The 21240-nt window shown below is 50.0% G+C and overlaps 1 protein-coding gene across 8 annotated transcripts in view; it reads left to right on the top strand.

Moving 5' to 3' along the window:
• Positions 1–21240, top strand: part of FRMD4B (FERM domain containing 4B) — a 115227-nt gene that overhangs the window by 39130 nt on the left and 54857 nt on the right. For 3 of the 8 annotated variants that reach the window (XM_013091821.5, XM_072044147.1, XM_021266706.4), the window contains exons 2-3: positions 18835–18900; positions 19500–19594. In XM_013091821.5, coding sequence (XP_012947275.4) covers positions 18835–18900; positions 19500–19594 — 161 coding nt within the window. Of the gene's footprint in view, positions 1–2981; positions 3316–9401; positions 9564–18834; positions 18901–19499; positions 19595–21240 lie in introns of those variants that run through there. The other 5 variants (XM_027467445.3, XM_027467446.3, XM_013091823.5 and 2 more) reach the window with 5 other exon arrangements.

Below are 21240 nucleotides of genomic sequence, written 5' to 3' on the forward strand. Positions count from 1 at the left end.
GATAGAAGTGCTATTTTTCTCTCATAGAATAGAGATCTGGTTGCTGCAACCTTTGAAAACCATTTGCACATGCTGCTGCCTTTCCCATGATGAATTTTCTGTGATCTTTATTCTGCCTTTAAGGAGCGTGGGTATTATTTAGGTATTTCAAATTAACCCACTTGCAATCAGGTTCTCAACGTGGAAGTCAACAGAAGACAGTTTGATCTGAATGGCTGCTTCCACCCCGTATTAAAACACCAACATTATTCCAAACTGCACTCACCTCTCTGTATTATAAACTTTGCTCCTTTTTATTCTGGGGGTGTTCAATGCAATGCCCGAGGTTCAGAGGCTCTCACTTTGGTCCCAGTTGCAGTGTGCTTTGAACCTGTTCTGATGTGATGCTTTGTGGTAGAACAACGCTTTTGGGTTTTATGCTGCCAGCTGCATTCCCCGGCCCGATCAGCTGGGTTTTAGCCTTTAATGTTCCTCCTCGCTCAGCACGGCTTGTTTCTCACTGTACCTAATGGAGTTCAGAAAACAATCCAGGAGCACAACAATAAGAATCGAGATGCCTTGATCTTCTTTCCAGCGCTGTGACAGTTGCCCTCTGACCTTGGAGATGTCACCTTGTCTTGCTCAAATGTCTAGTAGGGGTTGAGACCGATCCCTCGGCTTTCCAAGCATGCAACGACGTGCGGGCACTGCTGTTGGGGAGGAAGCTGCAGAGGTGCACGAGGTGCTCTTGTGAAGGAAAGGTCACTGCAGTCAGCAGTGTCCCTCTGAGCAGCGTGTGGGGACAAGGAGGGCTGCTCAGGGGCACGGGGCCTCTGGTGCTGTGCCAGGAGGGGAAGAGACTGAACATCATCTGAAGAAGGAAGGCCAGAAGGAAACTCTTCTGTGTTCATGCTCCTTAAGCAAGGGTGAGGAGAAGGTTCTTGCCCTGCTCTAGCACACCCAGAGCTATTGCTTTTTTTTGTGGGGACACAGCGTGCACAAGGGAACCAAGTGCAGGTGGGCAGGACGGCTGGCAGCGCCATCTGAGGCAGTCTCAGAGATGCAGTAGGATGGCAGCATAAGGAATAACTGCAAACCTCACCATGTCCACTTCCAAACACCATGGATCATAGCCCTGCTTGAAATAAAGATCCCTTCCTCTGTATTAGAGGAGAAAATCCCCATCCTTAATTTTTTCCGTAATGAGGTGATAAGGAAAACAAAGGCACTGAAGGCAACAGAGCAGAACAGAAACGTTTAAACTTCTCAGAGTGGCTTGTCTGGATTTTCCTGGCTTAGGCTGGGGCCGTTCCCTGCGCTGTTTCTTTAACTACAAAGCTCCTTTCTTCTAGAAATGGAACTTGAAAGTGACTGAAACTAGATTTTCTTTTTTTTTCTGCGTTTAAATTTGGAGATGACTTGACCGCAGCACACAGATGCCATGGGAGGTTTTCCTGGCGATCCGAGGCAATGGCATTACCACGGCTGAGCCTCTCACTGGTGCGGGCGTAGCTCACTGCAGTAATTGTCTGCAGGTAGTTGTCACTGCTCTCCCAATGGGAAACCAACTCCTTTGTACGTTCATACTGGTATTCAAGTCCCCTAAGCACAGGAGCGATGAGTAACCTCGAGGGAGAGGAGGCTTTCCTTGTCTGCTCTGCACGAGCCTTTTGGTTTGTGCTGGTGGAGTGGGGACAGGCACTGGGGTTTGGCTGCTCACCCAACACCGCCACGTTGCCACTGTCTTTGTGATCTGAGTGCCCTCACATGGGGGTAGCCTGTGCCAGCCAAAGCCTTCTGTGAAAACAAGAGGCTTGTGCTTCTGTGTTCTTGTTGCCAAAGCCATGTCCCCAAGTTTTCCATAAAGTGAAGTTGGCTGTCACTGGAGTGAACAGGAAGAAAAATGCATGGATATTTGCTAAGACAGCTTCAATGATCCAAATAGGGGAGGTTCAGCTCCCGTGCAGCCTTTACTACAGCTATTTCTGCTCCTTTCTCACTCATTTCATTTCACAAACATGCTCCTTTCACACAAGAGTCTGTCTCGCTCATGCTTTTAACCAAAAAGCCGCTCTTTGAATAGTTTCTTTAGCGAGGTGCTGATGGTGGCAGGTTGGATCCCTCCCAGCCCCAGTCCCAGGAGGCTCAGGAAGCCTCAGGTCCCCTGAGGGACTGTGAGAAGGTCTCTGCCCTTTGACTTTCCTTCCAGAGCTGCTCCCTAGGAAGGAGAGCTCCCAAATGCAGGGTGCGGCTCGCTGGCATTTGCAGTTTCTGCCCCAGAAGGGCAGAGCGCTGCTGAGTTCCCTACCAACAACCGAGGCCAGGCTGGGTGCTCTCGTGGGCTGTTATTTCAGTGTTTATTCGCTGTGGTCTGGTTGTGAAGTGCGCTGCTAGCGTAAGGAGCTTTATTTCTCTTGTGTGCTAATGGAGCTGTCTAACGGGAGGGCGAAATGCTCAACAGCAGGTGCTGAGCACTGAACTGGTGCGGGATGCAGAAAGCAGCCGTGGAGCTCTGCACCCTCCGCACCTCCTGCCACCCCAGCTGAGGACGTTGGTGCCTCTGTTCCTCTATTTCTGCAGGAGCTGCACTGCTCTTATCTCCCCCTCCGCTTGCTGCTCCCGAAGGTGCTTTTTGAGACAGGATTTCAGCGTCTAATTCGAGCGCAGGATCAGGCAGGAGAAAGCGATGACAGCTCCGCTCCCCGGCTGGCAGATAACGAGGTGTCGGTGGCCGTGGCACCCTCCTGGTGCGTTACGGGGAGCCGTGCGGTGCCTGCCCTGCTGCTGGGAGCCTGGTGGATCTCCGAGCCTTAACACCCTCACCGCAGCACAGAAACGGGCTGGTGCTGTCGGGGCATATGGCAGAAGGGTTAAAATTTAATTAGACGACAGAGCAGCAGCTACCGGAGCTTAGCGGAGATTTGCGTAAGCGGCTCAGGAGGACAAGGCTGCTGTGTGAGCTGCTGGTGGGGCTGAGCTACTGCAGCCGCTGGCTCCCCGCCGCCGGGGCATGCCTGGAGCCTGCCCAGGAAGCGCTGTGAAAGAGGAGTTTTGTTGCGAGGCCGGAGCTGGCTCCCCGCACGCCCTATAAAGCCCGCCGGCCGGCATGCCAGCACCCTGAGCGCCTGGGAAGCCGGGTGGAGGAGCCGCGTTCATCACCCAGCGGAGCAGCCCATGGCCTCGGTGCTGATGTGCGGGGTGGAGGACCTGCTGCTTGGAGGCAGCCGCTTCGTCTGGACGGTGACGGTGGCGGCGCTGAGGCGGTGGTACGCGGGCCGGCTGCGGGCATGCCGCCAAACCCTGCGGGCATGGTGTGGCCTCGGGGACGTCTACCAGGTATGGGGGAAATGGTGTGGCACCTGCTGCGGGGTCCTGGCAGCGGCACAGGGCTGTGGTGGGGGACGCCGGCTGCGTGGTGTCTCCTGTTTGAGAGCAGGAGGCTGTAATGCCACCGTGGCTGGTGTCGTGGGGTGGGTGCTGTCTGCGGGGGGCTGCGAGGAGTCTTGAGTTCACTACTTCTGGAGGCTTCCTCCCGCGGGCAGAAAATGCAGCACAGTCACATCCAGCGGCACTTAGTGCCAGGTAACTTTCTTTGGAGCCTGCCTTTGCCAGCAGTTATTTTTATCCGTCTGTATTTATTGTCTCGCATGTAGGCACACGCTGCGTGTCCCATCACGCTGTCAGTGCGAGTGTTTGCTTGGCTGTGGTGAATATTTCAAAGCTGTTTCTCCCCTCTCTCTCTCCCTGCTGTGTTGTGATAAAGGGAGCTGCGCAGCTCCCAGCACACCAGCTCTTTGTAGCCACCAAGGTATAATTTCCACGTGGGAATTGTGCTAAAGGGACCTCTCTGTACCTATCTAATCCCAGAGGGATCCATTGTGTTTAGCTGTAAGGTATGCCAGGAGTCAGAGAACAGCTTTAAGGTGATAAAGTTCTTCCAAGTGCTCAAATGCAGCTGTGCATCTCACGGCTGACAGCAGCAGCGTTCTTCAGCTGCTTCTCTTCAGAGCCTGGCTCAAAGTGAAAAGAGTTTTAGGAAACAAAGCCTGACTGCACCTCTGTCTGGAGTTAGCATCCTGGTGGCTGTTGGTGAATTAACCTGTCCTCTATGGACAGCATCGCTGCCTGGTGTGGTGGAGAGTCCTAAAGTGATGTGGAAAAGGGCAAAATGAGGGGATGGGTAATGCCAAATGGGGTCTGGGGGTGCTTTGCCCACGCTGAGAGCACAGCCAGGTGCTGGGCACACACAGCCTGGTGCCTGTGCTCCCCGTGCTGAGGATCTGCTGCGGTCTGTGCCGTGTCCTCCCGGAGAGAGGGAATGGGCAGGAACAAAGCTGCTCTCACATCTTAATGTCAGGAATTTCCTAATGGTAATTTCGGGGTGTATTAAACAGATGGCTGAAAAAAAATGCCCTGCAGCTCTTCCTTGGGTTGCGTAACACATTGCTTTTTGTGCTGAAGCCTTGGCTTTTTGCTGTGAAAAATGTTGGCAGTGTCCCGGCTGATTCCAGTGGAAGCAGGACCGAGCCCATTGCTCTCCATGTCACCAGCCTGGCTGGGTGTCGCAACCCCGAAAAAGTTAGTTAAAAAGTGAAAAAGTCCTGCAGTTAGTGCAGCTGTGTGAAAGCACCTTTTCTTCCTTGTGTTTTCATTAATAGCAGCACCTGGACAGGTGTTAACAAAATCCTTTTTCACCTTGGCTTCACCAGAAAGCTCCTCTCTGGGTCCCTTTACAGTCACATTCCTTGTATGAAGATCACAGGTGGTATCTAAAGGAGCTTATGCCTAAACTTCTGCCCTCTGTGATGACTCCTGGGAACGTGCATGGTTTGATTAAACGGGGGATAAATTCAGAGCTTTGTCCCTGAGCTGTGTGCTCGGGGTGTGCAGGGGGAAGTGAGAAGTCCTCGTGTTGTTCAGCCCCAGGGGCTGCAGGTCGCTTTGGTCCCTGCTTGGGGTTCAGGTTGCTCTGGGGAGCAGTGGCTGTTGTCAGGTGAGTTGGATGCTGTTAACGGGGAGCTCTGCCTGTTTCTGTAATCGCCTCCAAGTTATTGTGGTGGAAGGAGAGCCAGCAGAAGGCTCCCTGTGCTGGTGAGTTGTCCTTCAGTGAAGCACTGGCTGGCCTCACGGCAGTCCTGAGCTCTCCTGGAGCCCCAGCAGGGAGAAGACACCGCCACCTCCCTGCTCCTGCACCAGCTCTCCCCTGTGCCTTCCGAAGCAGGCAGGTGCAGGGGCTCTCACGTGGGACAGCCCTCTAGCCGGGCTCAAATCCTCTGCCAGCATAAAGCCCTTACCTGCCTGAGCAGCTTTACGTGCAGGAAACCCAGCACAAAGCAGCCTTTCAGTCACCTTCTCTTCAGCCCTGTTTCGAGCACGGTGTGGGGAAGCGCTGAGCTTGGGCACTTCCCCAGGCTGGCCTCTGTCTCAGGGTGCTTTGCTTGCCCTCTCCATGCCAGCTACAAGGAGATGTGTTACAGGGAGACACGATTCACATCTCCTGGGTGTGAGGCTGGGTGTGGAGCCACCCCCAGGTCAGGCCCTGTCCCACTGCTGATTTGGCTCCCGGTCTTGCCTGTGAAAGTAACTTGGATTCACGTGGCTCGTGGGACAAAGCGCTTTTCCACCTCGGGAAGGTCACTTCCTCAGGGCTAAGGGCGAAACCTGCTGACGAGGCACAGTCACTGGGCCTTGTGCGTGTCTGTCCCGTGCCTACCTGGGGCGGAGGAGAGGAAGCGGCTGACTGCTGCTTCCTATGGGGCGGCGCAGAGGGCTGGGGCAGCGGGACCCCGCTTCCTCTCCTACCACACCTCAACTTCTCTTTACAGAAGTGCTGACAATGAACTTGGAGGTTCTTTTTAATTTTTTATTTATTTTTTTTTTAATTAACTCTGGCTGCTTTCCTAGGCCAGTCTTTATTTCAGAGGGGTGTGAGGCAGTGCCGTGATGCTGCTCGTGCCTTGGAGCTGGCTGCAGCCCCCTGCAGCAGGGACATGACACACTGTGGGTGTCCCTGCGGGGACTCAGCCTTGCTTTTACATCTTTGGTCTTCCCAAAGCAGCCCTCTGAGTGGTTCTGCCAGGCGTGTTTCCATCTGAGCTCACGATGTAGCATTTTCAGTTTGAGCTTGTTCAAACAAAAATAAGGCTCCGTGCCGCTCCGCCCTCTTCCCCAGCAGCCAAACTTCATCACCAGACTGCGAATTTCACCTCATTTCCTCCCCGGTGTCCCGGTGCCAGGTTCAGACAGTGCCTTCCATTCACTGCCCCCTCCAGCCTGTGTGTGTATGTTTTTATGACCTGATGCAGCTCGCAGACTTTGTTGGATTTCAAATGTCGCTGGCGCCACTTCTCAAAACCCAGCTCTTGTACGACAGTGCTGTTACCATGAATGTTTTTGTATAAATCTCCAGCTCAGTTCTCTGCAGTCTGGCCAGCTTGGACGAGAGCGTCATGAAAAAGCAACTTGAAAGTAGTTCAGGCACACGCTGCTTTTTCCATGCTTCATTTCTGAGTGTTTAGCTTGCCGTCGCTCCTTTTCTAGCGTTGCCACTGCTGCTCTTTGCCATCTTGGATGGACTGTCCGTGTGCTTAAAATAACACCGTGCTATCTTTGTCTCCTCATTTTCTGAAAATCAGGCCATCCTTGCACAGTCTGCATCGCTCTCAAAACCTCTGGGTCATAATTAGTGATTAGCAATTCTTCTAATCTTCTGTACAGATGGAGACCGGTTCATTCTCAGAGACTGCAAAGAGGATAAAGCTATCAGCACTGGAAAATATTAGCTTAAATACCCTCCCACACACACACACGTACACTTTTCCCTGCTAATGCTCTGCTCTCCATTTAAACGTGCATCAACTCTGCATGCTGGGGAGGAGAGGTGGGGAGACAGAGGGTCATCAAAATGCTGAGAATAGCCCCAATGTGCTGTTGTTTAGCCAGTGGAAGCCATCCCTGACATCCCAAGCAATGTTAATTTTAAGACTGTGGCTTCCTGGCTTGGTTTTCCAGCTGATGTGGGAGGTGGGCTGCATGGAGGGTACGTGGTGGGCATGAGAGCACCGTGTGGGTGGGTGGCTCCTGGGAGAGAGGAAGGCAAAGGGCTTGGAGGGTGGGAGGAGAGAGATGGGGAGAGCAGGGAAGGGCAGCACGAGAAGTGCACGGCGTGAGATGTGCAGGCTGGGCAAGCAGGGAAAGAGGAGAGACAAGAATAAAACCAAATGGCTCCATTGAGATGTCAAAACCGCTCCTACTCCAAGCTGAGCACAGCTTGTGAGGAAATGTGGGAAAACAGGTAGAGAAAAAGAGCAGAAGTACACGAGGAGGGAACTGAGGTTGTAAAGAGACAGCAGCACAAGGGGAGCGATCTCCAGCAAGGTGGCAGCCCTGGGCACAGGGGTTCCTGCTGTGCCCACGTGGAGCTGCCTGCCTGGTGCTGGACTGGCTGCGTCTGGTTGCCACGGTTGTTTTGGGAGAGAAAGTGTGGAGAAAGCCCTCTGGGAATCTGGCTGGGCACACGCACTCAGCAGCCCTGCAGGTCGGTGTGTTTGCTAAGCTGTAGTGAAAGTGGGTAATTCCTCCCCGACAGCGAGCAAGCTGCAGCTGCTCACCAGTGGAGCTGGGGTGTGCTGTGCCCTGGGATGCTCGCGTCCTCCGGCTGCTGCAACCTCCTCCTGGCACTCTATTTCTTCTCTAGATGAGAAGGGAAGTTAGCTTAAAAAATATCTGTGGCCCACAGCTGAATTACACACCCAGATGTGCGTTTGTATAAGTTCCCTGATCCTCCAAGGAGCTCTGCCCTTCCCCTCTGTCAACTATTCTTGTCCCTGGTGGTGCTGCAGCAGGGCAGAAGTTGGCACCACCCAGGTAACCTTCACGTCATTTCTCTAAGGAAAAATGACTCACTCTCTATTTTCCGTCTTATTTTGTGGCTTTGGATTCTGTGTTTTGGAGATAAACACAAGCCTGTTGCTCTGAAATAGTTTTCCCAAACTGTCTCAGTTGCCACCCCGTAGTTTGCCGGTGCTGTTTGGAGCCGCCAGCTGGACCTGGACTGGCACCCTTGGTCCTGTGCGGCCAGCTCATGATTTTTTCATGAAACTTGTGAAATTGAGAGCTCTTGGAGTCATGAAACAGCATGAGAATACTACACAAAGTAACCATGAAGGAAAAAAGAAGTCCTTGTTTGTAGAAGTGGGTATCGATAAAAGCTGGTTGCTCTGTTAAGGAGGACGAGACACCTCCAGATGTCAAACTTAATTTCCTGTTATAATTCAAATTATTAATCTCTAGATTATAAAATTTGGGTGGAGAAGTCCTCATACTTTGTACTTTCTGTACAAAGTGGTTGCTTGGTTGTTGGGAGCGCAGATCTTTGAAGGAGAGCATCCAGTTAAGTTGCAGTGCCCATCCAGAGCTCTTGCCTGCTCTGTGCTGAAATGCTGATCAATACTGCTGAACTGTGTTTCTGAAGGAGGAACACCCTCTTGTTTTCTATTTTGAAGTAAATGCACGTGTAAACTTAATCTGCTGTCTCTGGTGTGCCTGGCTTCGGGTAATGGACTGCGTGCTGCAGAGGAGCTGCATCCTGGAGTTCTTTGCGTGCGTTTCTTTGGGGTTTCTACTTCACGATTGTGTTTTTTTTTTTTTTTCTCTGTTTTCAATGAAAGCAGTCTTAGAAAGCAGTCTGAGTTGGTTCTGCAATACCTGTGCTCTTTGACTCACTCGTTGCTGTGTCAGACACCCAGAGGTGTGGGAGGTCTCCGAGGCTGAAGTGCCAGAGCGGGGCTGGCCATGCTCCAAGCACAGCCCCATGTGCTGCATGCAGAAAGCGGCCCCGCAAAGGGGTCGATGAACTGTTCTGGGCCTCCACCAGCACAAACTGCACCCCTGGAGACCAACCCTGGCAGCAGAACAAATTCAGATGGACTGCCAAAAGTGTCACCTCGGGTCTGCGCTCCTCCCGAGGGGCGCCCTGGAAGGGAACCTGGAAAATGCTGTGCGATGTGTGCCTGGGTGCCTGCAGTGAGGGGTGAGGAAGCAATGAGAGCACTGAGTTTGCTGTCCCTGCTGCGTGTTACTTTACCCAGGCTCAGGAACACAATCTGCTGAAACTTGTTGAGCTGACAAGCTGGTCCTGAAAGCCCAGCTCTGCTTGTGAGCAACTTCTGGTGGACTGGGCTGAGCTCCTCTGCCCCGAGGTGGGCACCGTGTGTCATGCCCGCGGTCAGTAGCCGCTTCTTGACTTTTGTTTCATGATAAAGGGTTAATATTACAAAGGAAAAAAATGATTGTAATGCTTTCCCTGCTCGCCCCCACCCCCTGGTTTTAACAATTGCATTTCAACCTCTTGTGTCCCCTGACTCACGCTGGTAGGGCTTTTGTTTCTGAATCTGTAATCAAAGCAACAAATGCTAAGGTCACTTCCTTGAGATTATATGGCAACGGAAGAAGTCCGGGATCGTGTCTCCCTTCTTCCTCAGCTTGAATGTACAGAAAATACAAAGGCTGAGTGCACGCTTGTTGTTGGGGACTTCTCAGGTTTCTCCAGTCCTTTTAAATCCAGCAGGGTGTGTGGCTTGGAGGTAAGAGGCTGTATTTTAATTTCTGATGCTTAGCAAAGGCAAATAACTTCTTTTTTATTGTTGTCGCATTGTCTGCTGACTTAAAGATAATGCAGAGCTCGGGAGCTGTGCTTGCAGGAGAGAAGGCAGCCAGAAAACAGCAGAGAGCAAAGTGAGTTTGCTTTCAGCAACCTTTTTGCTTGCTCTTTTTGATTCTGATAGATGAGTCCCTAACAATTTCTGTACCTCTCCCTGCACTCCGCTGGGGAGATGAGGGGCTGGTTGTTTATTCTCAGCATTTACAGCTGCTTTTTCCTGCTTTTGTTGTTCGCCTTGTCCCGGCTGCTTTAGGAAAGGGCTAAATCCAGGCTTTATTCTGGTAGCTCTGCAGCACTGGAAAAGCAGGTCTGTAATTTCTGCTTACAGAAAAAAAAAAAAACATGTTTTCAGATATTACCCTTACAGGCTGCTCCGAGATACCATTTACACTGAACAAAGCACAAATTCATAAGTCACCAGAAAAAGGCAGTCAGTGCCTGGCACAGTAGCTCCTTTCAGCTGCTAATTATTAAATGTCTCATCAGTAGGGCTCCCACCCTTGCCCCCAAAAAAACCTGCCGAGGTTGGAGGTGGGGATGCAGAAGTGCACATGGAGCTCGTCAGTGGCTGTCAAGGAAGAGGCTCTGATGAGAGGAGCTCGCTGTGCCTTAGCACTGAGTCTGGAGCAGTCCCGGGCTGCCCAAAAGCTCGGGGTGCTTGGTGGGGTGCTTGGCACGGAGCTGGCCCTGCCCAGCTCCTCTCCAGCATGTAGCCGATGCTCAGGGTTTTGGTTTATTCCAAATAACTGAGACGTTCAGGCTTTTCTTGCTTTATCTGCTTGCTCTGTGCATTTTTATTAAGCTCACAGAAGTTACAGGTGGCTCGGAGGTTCAGATGGACGTGCGATAGAGCCCTTATTGATATTTTTCTTTGCCTCCTGCTTACCTCACGTCTGGCGGCCGGGTTTCCTGAGGGGCCCCTGCCAAGCACGGGAGCAGCTGGAAAAGTCCAGGGAGAGGAAGGGGGAGGAAAGGGCCGGGCTGGAGGATGAACAGGGTGCGAGGACCCTGATGGGGAAGGGATGCAGGTGCCGTATGGGTGGTGGTGGAGAAGCAAGGAGTGCAGCCTGGCACCACGCTGGCTCCAGGAGCCTCCCGCAGGTGCCGCCAGGAAGGCTCTGCTCGCTCGGGATCTTTTTTCCCCCTTGCTTCCCAGGAGAGTGCCCGGGAACAAAACATCTCCACGGGCTCCGTGTGTGGCAATGACCTGAGCGCAGCGGCGCGGAGCGAGATAAGCACGGCCCTAGCAGACACCGGTTCGTTAGCAGAGTTCTGCCAAGGAAAGCAGATGTTGGATGAAGTATTTCATTGACTTGATGTTTATGGCAGATTTGTGCTGATTGCTTCCTATTAATTTTCCTGATTTTTTAGGACTAGCCGTAGAGTTCTAAGGCCTGCGCATAAGTTTCCTGTTTGCTCTTTTCTTGTTTTTATTTTGAATCCTGTGCAAATCAGCAAATGATCGGTAAAATACCGACAAGTGGCAGAGTCCTTTACATAAGCCGTGCCCTGCAAGAAGAAATAAATGGGAAAAGGAGGCTCAGAGGGAAAGCGTGTTGGCGCTTGGCCCCGAAAGCTGCAGTCGCCTGCGGTGGGGGAGAGCGCTTGGGCTGTTGCTCTGCCAGACTCCGTCAGCCCCCCCAGCTGAGCCAGAACATGAAAGTCAGTTGATGCTCTGCAGGAGCCAATTTTGTCTTCATATCTTCAGTTCATGGTGCTATTTTAGGAAGGTGCCATGCAACCCAGAGAGCCTTTAGGCTCCGGTTCCAGGCTGTGTGTTTTATCTCGAACTCTTTGCCAAACTTCATGCAGAGCCAACATTTCCTTGGAGAGCATCATCAAAGGGGCATTTGTACCAGCTTGCACTCAAGTGAGTAACCTCCAGCCTGTCTGGTCTTAAAACACGATTCCTGTGCATGGTGTGATCCAAGGCCAGCCTTCAGCAGGTCCCCATCCCTGCCTGGCTCCTGCTGGGATGAGGAGCACAGGGAGGTCTGCAGCCCTTGGAGAGGAAGGAGGCAGCACTGGAGCCATGCTGGCAGCATGGGATGGGTCCTGAGGTGTCTTGCTTGTAGCACGAAGGGTGAAAGATGTAGCCAGCCACCTCAGTGCGTTGCCAGCTATTTAACGTAAAGCAGATCCTGGCTTCTGTTGAGGTTAATGGCAAGATAGAAAATGATTTAAGGAAAAATGCTGGCCCTGATGAAGTTAACACCAAAGTTCATCGACTGCCCTGGGGCCAGGACTTCAGCCAAAGGCTTTGTAACAGCCTGGAGATGGGACAGGGGAGGTGGCATGTCTGGAGCCGCGTGCTGCTCCCCGTACGGCTGCAGAAACTGTGCCCTTCAAAGGGATCAGGCTGGGAGGGGACCGGCGTGTTCAGCCCCAAACCCTGCCTGCTTAGAGGGGCAGCAGTGAGGCAGGGTGTGTGGTGCTTCCCAGACCTACCCCTCGGTGCTTTTCCACCCGTGCCCATCTCCCACCCATGGGCTCCTACCCACAGCCACGGCCTGCAGAAAGGCTGGCGAGAGGCACATTTCAGGCATTTTTTGGATCCTTTACAAAGTTTTCATAGGAATGCTGGTATAAAACCAAATCCTTGTTTGTTATTTTTCTGTTTGTTTGTTTGTTTTTTTGTTTTTTGTTTTTTTCCTGAAAGCTTCACGTGACCCTGAGCGCTGGACCACGGTGAGATTATTTTGCTCTCCCAGTAAACACCCTAGGGAACTCTGAGGTCATTTATAAAGCGTTACAACTCACAACTTCTTCCCTGCTTTCCCCCTCAGCAGCACACAGGCCCCTTCCTTCCAGCGGGACAGCCCTTTGCTTGTATTTTCCTGGGATGTGCCTGGTTAGGGCAGCTCTATAGGGTAATACATTCTTGCATTTTATTCCCTCCTTTTCCCAGGCAGTGTCTGCAGCCCAGACATAAGCCGTCTGTGTCCGAGTCAGAGAAGCAGCGCTGATTTAAGGCAGCTGAGGATCTGCTCAAGAATGCCTTCATGGCTGAAGGAGGGGAAAAAAGGGATAAAAAAAAAAAAAACACCTAAATCCTGATGAAAATCTGAGGTCAGTGTAGGGGCTTCAATAGCAAGCTTTGAAATCTGTTACAGCCTTATGAGTTACAGAAGAAAGGTTTGGCAAAAATACCCTTACAGGAAATTACTGGCGTGGCTTTATAGCCGGTTAACTGCAGCTCAGGTAGGGATTTGGGGACGAAATCCTCTAAGTGCAGGGCTTGTTCTAGTCTGGACTCGTGCACCTGCAAAGCAGTGCTGCTGCCTCTTGGGCAACAGTCAAATAAAGAAAGTGGTGAGGATTTGGGGGGCCCCCATGTCCCCGACCTCAGGGAGGTTGCGTCTGTGTGCTGAAGGGCTGGCATCTCATAAACTGGGGGGGAAATAGTTCTTGCTTTTTACAATCCCGTAAGATTTCCTTTAGTTCCTGGACTGCTCGAGCTGCTCTGAGGGCCGTGTCTGTTTCAGGACCGAGGGATCCAGTTTTTGCAAGCTGTGCTCTAACACACCAGTGTGATTTCTTGGAGAACTGATGCTGAAAGCTTTGCGTGCAGGACGGTTGTTGGGTGAAAATGGTCCCCTCTTCTCCTCTGTGGATCAGCAGTGGGGTTTTCCTTACCTAAACGTTCATAGCATTTATCTACTTGCTTGGGCAGTGAAGTTTAATTCCATGTGGCTGCCCCATGAGGAATGTACAGCTCTGTGCTGCGGGGAGCAAAGCCCTGCTGTCTGTCACACCCGGGTATTTTCCAGGTGCTCACTGACAGCCGTGCACAAGCACGGGGATTTATCACGAGGAAGGGAAGAGGGGTTTAAGTCCTGCTTCAGGAGCTGGTATTCTGTCAGCTGTTTTTTTTTTGACCTAAGTTTTTTTTGGAGATTTCCTGTTTACACCCTCATTACTTTTTTTTCTTATTTTTGTTTCTGAGTGTGGTGACACAGATGAATGTCTAAAAATGTTGGAAGTAACAACTGGCTTGGGCTACGGAGGATGTTACTGCTGAAGAGAAGTAGCGTAAATATCCTGTGTGTTTTTTTCCCCAAATAAACATTCAGGCTCAGGATATTACAGTGAATTGGTTTAAGCAGCCAAGACATAAGCTTTTTCTCTCTGCCTTACTTTTTTTTTTCCCCTTTTTAAAGGACTGACATCTCGGAAAATCTTGCTTCCATTACTTTACATGGAGAATTTATCTTAGTTTTTGTCACAAGTGAGGTGGAGGAAAAAATGTGTTTTTCTTCTTTGACTGACTGCTGTTAAGTGAACAGTATTAACATAATATAAACCTAAAAATGCAGAACAAAACTTCTTCCTCTCACTTTGTAAGAACTCCTGGCTAGACTAAATCTTTCTGGATATTTTAACCCATTGTTCCTGAGACCCTTAGACCTGGAATAACCCCATAGATCCTGAGATTTGTTTCTCCTTCATTATATTCACTTAAATAAATCAGCTTTTTGGTGGAAGCCCAGTGCTACTATCTGCCTCTGTGTTAGGGGGGGCTGCAGAATTGCAGTAATACTACATCAGACGGGGTTTTTATTCTCTTTCCTTTTCCTTTCCTTTTTTTTTTTTTTTGAGTTTTATATTGTTTGCTTGGGTGATTTTGGGAAACAATAAGAATCCAGCAGCCCTGTATCTCAGGATGGCTTTGCCATTACATTGGCAAAAACAATGTTTGCGTTGCATCGCTCTGCTAATTTCCTATTGAGGATGAGATGATACGGGGATGCTTAATGAATGTTATGCTGCTGCTTTCTGTGCTAAATAATAGCTTAAATATTAGCAGCCTTTTAAAAATAACTTCTGAAAAGACTGACTTGGGTGCGTGTTGCAAAAATATAACCAAATTGTTCATTTGCACAGACAATGCAAAATCAATGAGAATAAGCTGAAAACACAGATGTGAGCCTATATATATCTCAAGGGTGCTTGTGCTGCCCCTTAACTGAGCCAGACAGCTGTGCTCAGCTCATGATTGATTGGTCCAGCTAAATAGAAAATCAATTATATTGTTCAGATTAGCGAGGCATTCTGAATTAAAGATGAAAACGTGTCTGTGAGGGGCTTCCAGGGCACTGGGGCTCGGGCAAGGAGGAGCCCTGCACCCGGAGAGCTGAGGACCAGGTCCAGCCTCCTCCGGAGCCCAAGGAAGCTGGCCAGGCAGATGGATGTGCTGCAGAGAAATAATCACACCCGTGTCACTGGTGAAGTTAAAAACAAGTCCTTCAGCTCCAGGAGCTCAGGGTGTCTGGTTGCTGAGCTGAAGGCACTCTTCCAGAGCCAAAATTTTTTATATCCTGTGATACTGCGGTGGTGTGATGCTTCTTATGAAGCTCCCCAGCTTTTCTTCAGGCACCGGGAGAGGAGAAGACCACTGATACCTGATTTGTGCTGTGCTTCTGAGCTGGTCTCTCAGCTCTGATAGCCCCTGAAGCTTTCTGTTCTGCCCCCTGTACGAACAAAGTTTGGAAAATGCGAGGAGGGAGCTGCTGCTTGGAAATGACCGCTCATGTGGGTGAGGTTCCTGATGCAGGATGGGTTTGTGTTGCTCCCTGATGGTGGCTGGGAGTGATTTGCTTCCAGTTATGTCTGTAAATACAGAGTAAGCAGGAGAAGTGCACTTTGCCCCATCGGGAATGGGGTGGGGATTTTTGGAGCAAGCTCTTGCACATCTGCAGGAACCACGGCACTGGTTGCTAAAGCCTTGGGTCTGCAAGAGGCGCCTGAGGGTTGGTGTTTGGTCTTCCCTAGTTAACCCTGCTGAAGATTTGAAGCCTGCAAGCAAAGCTGGCAGTCACCCCAGCAGATCTGTGCTCCTTGACGGGGCTCTGGTGCGACGTGGGGAGTGCCCACATTGTGGCGCCCTGAGGCTCTGCCTCATCGCCCTGGTGGAGAAGACACCTTAGCAGGCACCCAGCCGTCAGGTGTGCCCATATAGAAGAATAAAACTATTTGAGAGCATCCAAAGGAAGGCTATGAAGATGGTGAGGGGTCTGGAGGGCAAGGTGTGTGGGAGTGCTGAGATCCCTGGGTTTGTTCAGCCCTGAGCAGAGCAGGCCGAGGGGAGGCCTCATGGCGGCCTGCAGCTCCCTCACAGGGAGCGGAGGGGCAGGTGCTGAGCTCTGCTCTCTGGGGACAGCGCCAGGACCCAAGGGGACGGCATGGAGCTGGGACAGGGGAGGGGCAGGCTGGGGGTTAGGGACAGGGTCTGCACCCAGAGGTGGTCGGGCACTGGGACAGGCTGCCCAGGGACATGGTCACTGCCCCGAGCCCTGAGTTCAAGAGGCGTTAGGGCACGGCTCCCAGCCATGGGGTCTGGTTTTTGGGTGGTCCTGTGCAGAGCCAGGAGCTGTGCTCGATGGTCTGTGCGTGTCCCTTCCAACTCAGGATGTTCCTTGATTCTGTGCTTTAGCTTTCCAGTATTCTGGGAAGCAGCTGTGTGTGCGTTGTTTTAAGATGAGATTCCCGGAGTCCCAGGTATTAAACATTAGTCACCGATTCAGGAGGAGATTTCAGGAGTTGGATTAGTTGGAGGTTTTTCATGTTTTTTTAATTGGCTGCTGGAAGAAAATTAGGGCTTGTTTTTACATGCAGACTACCACAATGACTTTGAATACTACATACTATTTTGTTTTAAAACCAGTCCCATGGTAAGCGTGTAATTTTGCATTATGTATACAATGTGGGCCACTGCTAAGAGGGGCTTCGCTTTCCTCTTGAGCTCCCTGCTCTCTCCTCTCCTTTGCCTTGGACCTAGCAGCAATGTGGTTTGGTTCAGCTTGCTGGCCCACTGGAAAACTGATTTAGGTGGTGGTTTTCTCCAAGCAGAGTTGTGAATATTCAGCCCTTCTGAAAATCAGACTCTTAAGCTGTGTCCTTACATTTACTCATCGATAAAACCAGGGATAATTATATCTTGCCTATCATCAGGGGCGTTGTGAGGTTTAATTACTTTTAAGGTACATTGTGATCACCTTGGGTGGCTGAATAGGAGGAGCACAGGTTGTGGCTGGTATTTCTTTTATGTTTTAATCTTGCAGGCAACCTTCCTCTCTCCTCAGCACAAGGCTTTGTGTATGTGTTTGCTGTAATAGAAACCTTTTTTTCCTTAACAATAGACAAGTGAGGCAATTAAAACAGTCAGAAGTGATTAATGTGATTTCACTGGGTAAAAAGCTAAAGCAGCTCGCAGTTAAATAGTGGCAACCCTTTTGCTATCTCAGAGCAACAGATGGGGAATGATTTAAAAACACTATTGGATCTGACACTTCACAACAGGGGCAGATTGGTAACAGTATGTCAGAGCCAGAAACGTGCAGCACCTTGAAGGGTGTGCTGATGAGATGATTAACTGATGGCAGCGTGCGGCTCCTTTATGCACGTACAGTGGCAAACCTGCAGCTCTCGGTAACAAATGGACCCGTGATGGAATCGTAATGGATTGAAAGACATCAGACAGTGTGTGCAGCAGGCGGATAAGTCGTGTGGAGCTCACTGGGAGCCAGCATGGGGACGCTGCAGTTTTGTTTCCAAACCCTGGAGGAGGAAGCTGGGAGTGTTTCCTTGCAGGGGTGCAGCCGTGGTTCATATGGGACTGTCGCTGGTGTCTCCGTGGTGGTGCAGCCTCAGGTCTGCACCCCTGCATGCACACATTGCCTGAGGTCACCCTTCATCTGGCCCTTCTGTGCGAATTCACACTGACAGCAGAACAAGAAAGTCAAAGAGAAGTATTTCTCCATTTAGACTTGCTCTGTTAATGGTCCTTTTATGAGTACTGCTGTTTTCATGAGCAATGCAATGCTATCTATAAATATCCCTATTTTTTAGTAATGTCTATTGGGGGATATGTCTATAGGGATATGTCTATCCCTATTTTTTAGTAATTTTTTAGTAAGGAGCACCTGTGGCACTGACACCAGTAAGCTCGCTGCATCTTCCCACACAAGACAGAGCTGTGCCTGCAGATATTCATCTCCAATCTTTTTGTAATGCTGCTTGGGAAGAGGCTCCCTCATGGGTTTTGCTCAAAATGAGCTCAATTAGTTCAAACAATAAACCTTTGTTAATTCAGCCTCTTACGGCTGAGAGGGGCTGGCTGGTTACAGCAGAGGCAGTGTGCTGCAGCCCTTGCTGCATGCAGCAGCGCACTGAAATGGGCCAGTGCTGGGGAGAGGGGAAATCTCCTTTTCAGTTGTACTGGAATTGGGTGAGGGAAGGCTTTATTTTCATAATTTTTTTTTGTTTAAGTCTTTACAAGTTTTGTCCGGGGCTGGCTCCTGCAGCAGAGCACTGTCCTTGTCACCATCACAGGGCAGGAACTGCTGCGTCTTGCTGCCTAATCCCGTGGGGAGCCCCCGTCTGAGCAATCCTCAGCCTCTGCTCAGAGCTCAGGATTTACAGTCTGTGAGGAGCTGGTGCTGTCAGGAACACGAGTCACTAAGGCTGTGAGAAGAAATACAAAAGCCAGGTTTCCTTTAGCAGCTCTCACCCCCGGAGCCGTGCAGCTGGTCCTCTGCCTGCGCTGGCCGGAGCCCGTAATTAGAACAGAGTTTGAATAATGTAAAAGCCATTGTGGAAATGTATTATATTTCAAAGGGCAGATATTAAAAGGGCAGAATAATGTGCAGCTATTTCTGAATTCTTCTCCTGTGAAGAAGAGAGAGATGTTGATTGCAAGGGATAAATGTGACACAAAGTGGGAACCAAAGCAGTCCAGGCATAACAGCAGAAGCTGCACGCCTCATCCTGTGCTTAATGCAGTTCAAGCATCTCTCTTGACCTGTACATGCACGTGTGGAAGCATCCTGGGGAAGCAGCAGCTTCTACTTCTCATGAGAAGTTATTTATGGGAGAGCAATAATGTGCTCTTGGAGATTCCTTCCAATTTGGAGCCCAGGTCCTGGTCAGCAGGTCCTGGTCAGCAGACCAAATTGAGGCTGACCCATCTGCAGGGTTGGATGGATGGAGGTTTCTTCAGTCCTTGGTCATCTCCACTTGTCAGTGGAGCAGCAAGTCCTCACAGAAGGTCGCTGAGCTCCAGCACAGCGTTGGTTTCCTGATCAGTGCTGGTTACAGGCTTGTTGTGTGCTGTCCTAGCCTCACGTGGACCTACACAAAGCAGCGAGGTCACAAATCCTCCTGTTCCTGACGGTGCTGTGTTGCTGTCTTTGCAGATGACAGAGGGCCGGCACTGCCAGGTGCATCTCCTCGATGACAGGAACTTGGAGCTGCTGGTTCAGGTAAAGATCCCTCTGTTTTGGGCACTGGTGGTGTGGCCAGGCCCGGGGCAAACTGATTTTTATTCTGCTCTGATAGTGCCCATGTAACCCTGCCACTGCAGGGAGCTGGGGGTGTCACCAAAACGGTGACCATCAGTGAAATCTTAAAGCCGTGCAGAAGTTCCACTGAAAAAGTTGTGTTGGGGCTCTGAAGTCCCACCAGTTTGGTTGTTAAAGTGGAGATTTAAGCTCCCAAGTCACCCAGACCTCTATAAATGCTTTGTCACCTTCATCTGTGTGCTCCTAATTTGTCCTGTAATTGATTAAAAGTAATAGTTTTTTGCACTAGTGTTTGTATAGAGTTTGTTAGTATTTGCAGTAGTTTTTTTGCCAGATTTCCATGCCTTTTTTTTTTTAAGGAGTGCCAGTCAGGGCTGAGCTGTGAATGCTGTTTGAAGAAAGACGTTGCATCTCTTACTAGATCTAGCAAATAAGAGAAGTGAAATTAATGGGCATGCTTTCAACATACCGTCTGCAGTTGTGTCAGTGTTTGCAGAGAAGATTATTTAAATGAAAGGTCTGAACTGAAATGAATAAAATGGTCTTGAATCTTTCAACAGCCCAAGCTTTTGTCTCGCGAGTTACTGGATCTAGTGGCCTCGCACTTCAACCTGAAAGAAAAGGAATATTTTGGGATAACTTTTATAGATGATACGTAAGTATGCTAATTCATTTTAAAGAGCTGTGGTTTATTGCAAAGTGAAACCTATCCCAGACACTGTGGCAGCTCAGTGTGATGGAAAATGACTTTTGAAGAAAGATTTTCCTCCCTTTTGCTTGTGCTGTTTGGATGATGAAAGAGGAAGGTACCAAACAGGAAAAAAAAAATTGGAAAATATTTGGCTGGCATAAAATGGAAAACACTTGTAAAATCCCTGCCTGACACTTTCACTTTTCACGCTCATCTTACAAGATGAAAAAGGTGATTCAGAAATAATTTCCCAGGTGAACGCCCCCAACTTCCCCACTCTGCACTTTTAATAATAACAAAAAGGATTTGGATTTATTTTCAAAACAAATAGCTTGTATTGCTTTCCACATTAGTCTCAATGCATTATCAACAAGTTGTTTAAACCCAAATGTCCTGAACTGTGAAATATGAAGGTAGGCTTCCTGTAAATAATTTTTCCTTTTGCTTGCCTATTGCTTTTAGATATCCAACCTATTCTACAGCCTGCCAAAAAGAACTACAAAAGCAGCAGATGTTGTAAATGCCCAACTCTCCCTTCCTGAGCTGTGCTGCACCCCCTGACAGCTTCTGTGGTGGCTGCCTGGGGTGGGCAAGGTGCTGCAACCAGAAACCTGCTTCTGCTGCTGGATGGAGGCAGCTGGGTTGATGGAAATCTCAGCTGTTGTTTAGATGGATCTCTCAGAATTGCCCCGAAATGCTTTCCCAGGTGTGCGGGGTGCAGCCCAGCAGGGTGTCAGCTCTCAAGGGCTGGTGTCTTCAGCAGTGCTACCTGACGGCTCCCTGAAAGCGCAAAACAGCTGAAGGTAGAGGGAGAAATGGAGTTGTGCACAAACACAGCCCCTAAATAAACCTTTTCTTGTCCAACAAGGATAATACTAGTCCCTGTTGCTCTCTCTGCTGCCACTTTTATGCTGTTTTTGATGGGAGCTTCTACCTCCAGACCACAATGAGCTGAGTTTGGGGTCACCCTGAGGAGGCAGCACTGGCTGCTGGGGCTTACGGGGGTGGTAGTAGCCACTCGTCTCTGGACCCCTTACTGCGGCAGTATATTATTAAGTTGCTCTCATCTTGAATATTTTTGCCATATCCTTGTCATTTCATCTCTTCAAGACACCTTCCAGCTCTTCTATAAATCCCTTCAGACTGCTGTTCACACACGGCTTTTTCAAGAGCTGCCTCAAAGTTCTGCTGGAGGTCTCTGCTTGCTGGCGCTCCCTCGTGGCGAGCTCCCTTAAAGTGCTGCCAGGGGATTAGCTAAGAGCTGTTGGATTCCCCAAAACCACCTGTGGGACTCCAGAGGCTCCCTTGGGTGTGCAGGGCTTGGAATGAGCGTGTGGCCTCTGGAGGGCACCCATGCTCTGTGGCTGGGCAGACCCAACATTTGGGGGCAGCAGCAGGCTCTTGGGCTGCTCTGAGGCTTCAGGGTCATGAGGGAGGTTACTGGGGCTTGGGGGATTTAATTTATTATTTTTATTTATCTTACTTTTTATTTATTTTTATTTTGTTTCCAATTTCTTTTTTTTGTTTTTCAATTTGAAGAGGCCAATTTTAGAGGCACGCAAACTGCCACCATTTGCTACAGATCAGATGCCCTTGCTATGCACGAGGAG

The sequence above is a fragment of the Anas platyrhynchos genome, chromosome 13, assembly GCF_047663525.1.
Source record: "Anas platyrhynchos isolate ZD024472 breed Pekin duck chromosome 13, IASCAAS_PekinDuck_T2T, whole genome shotgun sequence".
Classification (NCBI taxonomy): domain Eukaryota; kingdom Metazoa; phylum Chordata; class Aves; order Anseriformes; family Anatidae; genus Anas; species Anas platyrhynchos.